This window comes from Microtus ochrogaster, chromosome 5, assembly GCF_000317375.1.
Source record: "Microtus ochrogaster isolate Prairie Vole_2 chromosome 5, MicOch1.0, whole genome shotgun sequence".
In the NCBI taxonomy this organism is placed as follows: Eukaryota; Metazoa; Chordata; class Mammalia; order Rodentia; family Cricetidae; genus Microtus; species Microtus ochrogaster.
The window spans coordinates 50631507-50639933 of NC_022012.1; the positions used below are offsets into that span (position 1 = coordinate 50631507).

An 8427-nucleotide genomic window follows, 5' to 3' on the forward strand; every position below is an offset into this window, starting at 1 on the left:
TTTTTCGAGACAGGGTTTCTCTGTGGCTTTGGAACCTGTCCTGGAACTCGCTCTGTAGACCAGGCTGGTCTCGAACTCACAGAGATCCGCCTGCCTCTGACTCCCGAGTGCTGGGATTAAAGGCGTGCACCACCATCGCCCGGCTATTTCTATAGTCTTTATTTAAAAAATAACTCATTATATAATCCTGTTTTCTTTCCTCACATTCATTTCTCAACCTCATTAATATCTCTGCCTTTGACCTCACTGCTTAAATACAATTGTTCTCCTAGACTTTTCTAAAGGCTGCCTAGTTACTAGATTAGTAACCATTAGTTCATTCAGGAAAAGAATTCAGTGTGGCCAGGCAAGGTGGCCCACACCTTTAAGATCAGCATTGGGAGGCAGAGGCAGACAGATCTCTGTGACTTGATCTTGTGAGTTCAAGTCCAGCAAGGGCTACATAGTGAACTCCTGTCTCAAAGCAACATTTTTTCCAGTTGTATACCTGAGAGTGTTCCAATCTGTCCTGGAACTCACTCTGTAGACCATGCTATCCTCAGACTTGAGGCACTCCTTCTGTCTGTGCCTCCTGAGTGCTAGAATTACAGGCATGGGCCACCTCTTCATCCTTTTTGTTTGGTTTAGTTTGGTTTAATTTGGTTTTGGTTTTTAGTTTTTCAAGACAGGGTTTCTCTGTCTTAATAGTGCTGGCTGTCCTGGAACTCACTCTGTAGACCAGGGTGACCTCGACCTAACAGAGATCCTCTTGCCTCTGCCTCCCAAGTGCTGGGGTTAAAGGCGTGTGCCACCATGCCTATCTGTTTCTTCATCCTTTTATAGCTCAAATTCTGACCGAAAAATGGGACAGTACATAGGATAAGTCAGTAGAACACTAGCCATGTGACTAGGAAGCATGGATTGAGAGATGCCGTAGGAAGGAGGGACTAGGAAGATTTAGGAGAGCAGTTTTAGACAGTGACCAAGAAAGCATTTAATGAGGATATGGTTTAAGTAATGTGCTCTCTCCCCAAAAGAAGTCAGGTCACTCGCATGTTATTATCTAAGGAAGATTTTTGTGGGCAGAGGAAGCAATCAAGTCAAAAGCCTAGAAGTAAGGATGTCTTACTTTGTAGAAAAAGCTAGAAAGGCAGTGTGACTCCAGCAGCCAATTAAAGGATGAGGGGAAGCAGAGGACCCTGTGAGTGCTTCTTTAGTGTGCCAATGAATTGCCTAGAGACCTTAGTAAAATGCGGGTTCTGATTTAGAAAATCTAAGGTGAGGCAGAGATTCTGTTCCTAACAAGCTCGCAGGTAATGCTATAGATGCCGACAGGCCTGTACTCTGAGTAGGAGGGGCTGGATGCTTCACTCTAAACACTAGAGGGTTTGAAGAAAATGATAAGATCTGACTCACTTCTTAATAATCTGACCATTGTACTCCAGTGGGGTGAAGGGAGCAAGGAGACATGATAACCTGAAGAGCATCACTCATAGCCTTGACAAGAACATTTTTGGTGAGATTGTGAAGGAGAAAAAAAAACACACTCCTCATTGGAGTGTATTCCTAAGATGTGGGAATGGAGTTAGTGAGAAGTGTAGAATTCTAGATGTAGTTTGATAGTAGACCAAACAGGATTTGACTGCATGGCCAGATGAGCAATGTAAAAAGGGAGAAGAGGACAAAGACAGTTTCAAAACTTTGGCATCGTTAGCTGGAAAGATGGTGTCAACTCTCACTTAGGAAGGAAACTTGGTCAGGAAACAATAAAATCGAGGTGCTTGTTAGAGCTCTAAGCTGGGATGTCAATCAGGCGGTGTCATACCAGTTTCTGATGTGTCAGGCATTTTAGGCTAAAGAGAAAAGTTTGAGATCATTGGCATCTAGCTAGAATTAACGCCATGAGACTAGATAAAAATCACCAAAGGACAGAGCACTGTGCAGAGAAGGAAGGGGGAAACCCCTAAAGAGCCTGAGCTCTGGGAGACTCCAGCATCTAGAAGACAGACAGAGAAGCAATAGTAAGCCAAAATAACAGTGAGAGCTGAGAGGCAGCAGAATACAGACACACAAGGGGGCAAGAAACTAATGGCTGTCCCAGATCCTTCTGGTAGATTGGATGACGACTGAGAAATGGCATTGGATTTCACAAGATATTTACTGGTGGCCTAGATAAGAACTGTGTACTTGTGTCCCTTCTGAAATGCCTTTAAAAGAGGATGGGAGAAAATTGAATTTGCAAGTATAACCTGCTCTTTCTAGGGCATTTGAAGTTGAGGGCAGGAACAAATGAAGACCTTCACCAGAAGCTGGGTAGAAACAGTGTTTTCCTTTTATTTCCGTTTGCTCTAGGAATTAGACAAGCACGCTTTTAACAGAGTATACCAGTCCTGTAAAGAGAACTGGTGATGCTAGACGGGGCAGAATTGCTGAAAATCTGCCCTTGAGTAGCCAGGGGAATGAGAACAAGGGTGGAAGTGGAAGGGTTGTTGCTTTAGCCAGGAGCATGTACAGTGGGCACCTGTGACTACTCCCTTCAGATACCTGCCTATGTCTGTCAGGAATTTGTAGGGTTGCTGTTCTTTCTGATTTGCACATTTTGCTGGAAGAAAAATGTTTGAAATTTAGGAAGTACTAAACCAGTGACATTTGAAATGAATGATAGGGAAAGCAGGAGTAGCCTAAACAGCCAGATTAATTAAAATATTTGAAAAGTAATGCCTGCTAAGATCAAACTAGATCTCAGGATCACTTCTTATAGGACTTATTTTTGTGTATGAATGATTTGACTACATGTATGTCAGTGTACCATATGCATACTTGGTGCCTGGGGAGATGGCTGTTAGCCACTGTGTTGGTGCTGGTAATTGAACCTGGGTCCTTGATAAAGCATAGGTGTTCTAAACCACTGGACCATTTCTCCTACCCTAGGGGCACTGCATTTTAAAGAACATGGTTAATGTTGGCTTTATAGCTACTTTTTAAATATACATTTATTAAAGGACCTCAACAATCTAGAAGCCTCCTATATAAAGTCATTGGTATATCTCCTAGAAAATGTCAGAAAAGATTATTTCTTTCATCTACAGTAAAGTATGCATCTGCTTTTCTTCATTGTTCTATCCACTGTAATCTGATATTTGTTTCCATAGTTCCATTGAAATTATATTCCCCTAAAGCTGCATAACCTTCAGGGATCCAAATTTAACAGAATGTTTTTAGCATGTCCGTTTGTTTTTGCTTTTTTTTTTTTAACAGTGTCTTACTTGGTAGCCTGGTTGACTTGGAACTGATTATAATATAGACCAGGCTGGCCTTGAATTCACAGAGATCCTCTTGCCTCTGCCTCACAAGTACTGGGATTAAAAGCATTCCCTACCTCGCCCAGCTAGCCTGTGTTATTTGACCTTAACGCCTTTTTTTCTTAGTTACTGCCCTTTCTTCCTTAAAGTCTCCCTGTCCTTTCTCTTGTAGCATTCTCCTAATTCTTGATTCTCCTTTCCCAATATTTCTAACACTTGCTTTTAAATTGCTGTTATTTTGACTGTGTTCTGTGAGTCCTTTCTTCTCAGTGCCTTTCTGGAGAATTCCCAGCAATGGTTCCCCTGGATGCTGCCTTGCAGCTCTTGTTCCATCTTTTATCATTCTTTGATACATTACATCCCAACCACAGTTTCCCCTCCCTCCTCTCCTTCCTGCCCCCCTTCCCCTCTCCACTCCTCCTCCATTTCCCTTAAGCAGGCTTATTAAGAGATATTAAGCGAACATGGCATAACAAGTTACAATAAGACTAGGCACAAACCCTCATGTCAAGGCTAGGCAAGGCAACCCAGTAGGATAAAAAAGATCCCAAGAGCAAAAGATTCATAGACACCCCACACACACACTCCTGGTGCAGGAGAATTGTTTGTATTCTGTCAATCATGTTTTAAATAAATGCTGACTGGCCAGGCAAGAAATATAGGCGGGAAAACCAGACAGGAAGTAGAAATGATGTAATGAGAACAGGAGAATTCTGGGAAGGAGGAAGCTGATTCCTCCCACTCCTGCCCAGACCACCGAAGCAGCAGGATGTGATCTGTCTCACTGAAAAACGTGCTGAGCCACATGGCTAACATAGATCAGAAAAATGGGTTAATCAAGATGTGAGAGTTAGCCAGTGAGAGACTAGAGCTAATGGGCCAATCAGCTTATAATTTATAGAGACCTATGTGTGATTTTCTTTGGGGCTAAACAGTTGTGGGGTAAAGGGTGAGACAGAAACACAACAAACAAGCAGGCCCCCCTTCGTGTTACACACTCCCACTGTTAGGAGTCCCACAGGAACACCATGCGACACAATCCTAACATAGATGCAGAGGACCTACCTCAGACCTATACAGGCTTCATAATTGTCATTTCAGTCTCTATGAGCCCTATGAGCCCATGCTTAGTTGATTCAGTGGGCCATGGGCCATGTTCTCCTGGTGCCTTCTATCTCCTCTGACTCCTACAATCTTTCCTTTCCCTTTTCTGTGGGGTTCCCCAAGTTCCACCTGATGTTTGGCTGTGGGTCTCTGTATCTGCTCTTATCAGTTGCTAGATGGAGCCTCACCGATGATGATTAGGGTAGGCTCCAGTCTTTGAGTATAGCAGAATATCATTAGGAATCATTTCATTGACTTTTATTTATTTATTCGGCCAGTTGTGTTTGATTCTGTCCTAGGTCACTGAGCCATCCAGGCAGTGTCAGGCATAGGCTCCCTCTCGTGGTGTAGGCCTCTAAGTTGGACCAGTTATTGGTTGGCCACTCCCACAAGTTCTGTGCCACCATTACCCCATTATGTCTTATAGGGCAGACAAACTGTAGGTCGAAGGAAGATTTTGTGGCTGGGTTGATGTCCCAGTCCCTTTGCTGGAAGCCTTGCCTGATTACAGAAGATGGCCAGTTCAGGCTCTGTATCTCAGGACATGTTTCCCAGTTGTCCATAGGATATTTCCACTGATTATGCTATAAGAATTTCATGCTCATCATCTCATCTGTGTGTCTTCTCATCCATACATCCTATTCTGTCCATGATAATAGTAAGTTCCTAATCACCTGCTGGAAACCTGGGAATTACCTTGGACTCTTGCTTTTCTTTCACTGTTCATGATCATACATTCATTCAGTTCTCTCCAATCTCCACCTTTTGTGTCTCTTAGCTTTTGCTCCTCTGTCCTTTGTCCTGCTTGTGTTTAAACTCCTTCATGTGTTGCATAGCTTTTAATTAACTGGACCCTTTGTTCTCTTAGACCTTGTTCTTTCTGCATAGGATGATGATATTTACCTGATTTGTGCCTATAAGTGGAGACTGCTTTTGTGTTCCGGCTGCCCAGACCCAAATAATCACACAGAAACTATATTAATTACAATACTGTTTGGCCAGTAGCTTATGTATATTTCTAGATAGCTCTTACACCTTAAGTTAACCCATTTCTATTAATCTGTGTATCACCACAAGGCTGTAGCCTATTTATTGGTAAGGCATCTGGCATCTTTTTCCTTCGGTAGCTACATGGTGTCTCCTCGACTCCACCTACTTTCTCTCTATATTTCTGTTTGGATTTCCAGCCTGGCTTTACTCTAGTTAGGCCATTGGCCGAAACAGCTTCTTTAATAACCAATGGGAATGAAACATTCATAGCGTACAGAGGGGAATCCCACATCGGGTGCCTATTCATCTTTCAAGATCTTTCTTAGCAGCCTCTACACATACAGAAAACTTATCTGACCCTCTCCAGTGCCTCTTATGACATTTTCTCTAAACAACTATTGCAGTATTTACATTGCATTATGATTATTGCTGATTATAGATTGTGTATTCTTTCAGAGTAATAATCAAATATTCATCTAGTATCCATTTTCCTGCCTCTCTTACCTTTCCAGTATCCCTCTTTAAAAATTAAATAAATAACTTATTCACACATGCAAGTCTTAGATTCATCTGTCATCTCTCTGTACCCTCCTTGTCTGTTTCTTAGAAGAACTCAGTAGGAGTGTATTATTGGAAGGAGAATAGTTACCTGCCTAATTAACATTTATACTTGGGCTATGGGTATTGCTCAGAACAGAAGCCTTGTCAAGCATTTGTGAAGCTCTGGGCTTGATTTCCAATACTTCACAAAAAAAATTATATTTAAATGTGTTGTACCAGATAGTCAAATGTTCTAATTGTTATTCAATCTACAATCTAAGAAATTATAACCTCTATTATATTCCATAAGAGTTATTCCTGTGCTCTTTAAGAAATGGCTCTTTTATGATAAGGACCAAAATACCTAGACAACCCCTATTCTTGCTCATCTGGTCCATTAGGAAATACATGAAAGGTAACATATAAAAGCCAAGCTCTGTTGCATGCTCAGAGCTAAAACATGAAGTCTATATTGGAAGGAAGGGTCATTGTTTTGGACAGAGATTAGAGTTGGTTTTATTAGGAAATGTCTACAGAAACATATTTCATACAGATTGTGGTGTTGGAAGTAATTCAAGTACTAACATGTGCTTTTGGTGGCAGGAAAATTTGTGTTCTGCCTGATGAGAGAAACTTTTGCTGCCTTCCGTACCAGACTTACATACTTTTACCTGTTGCTCAGGTTAACACACCCCGAGGGTCCATACAGCAGCGGAGCCACATCATCCACCAACAACCCGGAATTTGTGGAGGATCTCTCCCAGGGCCAGATGCTTCAGAGTGAGTCTTCCAATGCTGCAGAAGGCAATGAGCAGAGACATGAAGATGAGGTAAGCTAAAATTCTCCTGTCATGGAAAGGCAGTGGTGGTGCACGCCTTTAATCCCAGCACTCAGGAGACAGAGGCAGGTGAATCTCTGTGAGTTTGAGGCCAGCTTGGTCTTTAAGAACTAGTTCCAGGGCTGGAGAAATGGCTCAATGGTTAAAAGCACTGACTGCTCTTCCAGAGGACCTGGGTCAATTCCCAGTACCCACATGGCAGCTCACAACTGTCTGAAAATCCAGTTCCAGGGGATCTGACACCTTCACACCAATGCACATAAAATAAAGATAAATAAATCATAAAATTAAAAAAAAAAAAAAAAAGAACTAGTTCCAGGACAGAGAGCTACACAGAGAAGAAACCCTATCTCAAAAAAAGAAAAAAAAAAAGAAAAAAAATTTCTGTCACTGTCCTCTGAGGCTTCCAAAGCAACAGGCATATAAGGGGTTGTTGAATGAAGTGATTGTCACCTCACTTCTTAGTTTCCTGGGCTGACACTTGCCCAGTTTTCTCATACCTGTCTCTCGTTATACCTAGAGGCATAACAATGGTTTTAATGGCACAGTTACAAGTAGAGTCTACTAGCCGGGCGGTGGTGGCGCATGCCTTTAATCCCAGCACTCAGGAGGCAGAAGCAGGTGGATCTCTGTGAGTTCGAGACCAGCCTGGTCTATAAGAGCTAGTTCCAGGACAGGCGTCAAAGCTACAGAGAAACCCTGTTTCAAAAAAGAAAAGAAAAGAAAAAGAAAAAAGAAAAAAACCAAATAGAGTCTCTTTATCCTCAATCTAAATATAACTGCCTCTTATGGAATGTTCCACAGTGCTCAGGAGTTGTTGTGTTATTTTTGTTTTTATTTATTGATGTTATTGCTGTTTTGATATAAGGTCCAGGGCACCCAAGCTGCAGGGTGGTAATGCAGATGTACCCACCGTGCTCAGTCTTGACAAATATTTGTTTTTTGAATGAATGAATTAATTAGGTAGCTACTGAGAGGTCTTCATGCTGTTGTTCATGGCTATACTCTGCTCACAAGCCCTGGCAGCACAAAGTTGTGTGAACCAAAGGATTCAGACCACTTAATGACTCCTTCTTCCCCCCAAAGGGTCCATCTTTCTCTAAATCACACAAAGATTCAGTATGGGCATGAGCAGTCATGTCCTTGTTGGACCTCTAGACTTCCTCATAGATGACTGATCACATTTTACTGTTTTGATTTTAAGACCAAAAAAAAAGCATCATTAATTTTTTCTTTTATGTGAAAAGACTAGTTTGTATCCCGTTAGCATTCTTAAAGATAATGAATGCTAGCAGCTCTCCATTGACTTGTTACGTGTTCGTTGTGGGTGTGTGTTGAGGAGTGTTTGATACACGATAAATAAAAACTCAGGGACAGATATTGGGGTTCAACCTGAAGATCCGAAAAGCAAAACAGCTAGCCACTGGCTCTTATTTAACTTGACCTCAGTCTGTATTGGCAATCCTACCTCCAGAAATCTCAGAATGAGACTGTGTCTAAGAGCTGTCTCTTCCTGTTTTATAGTCCACTCTAGTTCTAGGATTAAAGGTGTTCACCATTACCTTCTAGTTTCCATGGCAAGCTAGTATGGCTACTGGGATTAAAGGTGTGTGCTATTGCTGCCAGGTCTATAAGGCTAGCCAGTGTGGCCATTTTACTTTTCTTTTTTTTTT

General features: G+C 41.9%; 1 protein-coding gene across 1 annotated transcript in view; it reads left to right on the top strand.

The window, feature by feature from the left end:
* Hmg20a (high mobility group 20A) overlaps nucleotides 1-8427 on the top strand; it is an 82453-nt gene that overhangs the window by 51275 nt on the left and 22751 nt on the right. The window contains exon 3 of the mRNA XM_005347400.3: nucleotides 6598-6745. Coding sequence (XP_005347457.1) covers nucleotides 6598-6745 — 148 coding nt within the window. The remainder of the gene's footprint in view (nucleotides 1-6597; nucleotides 6746-8427) is intronic.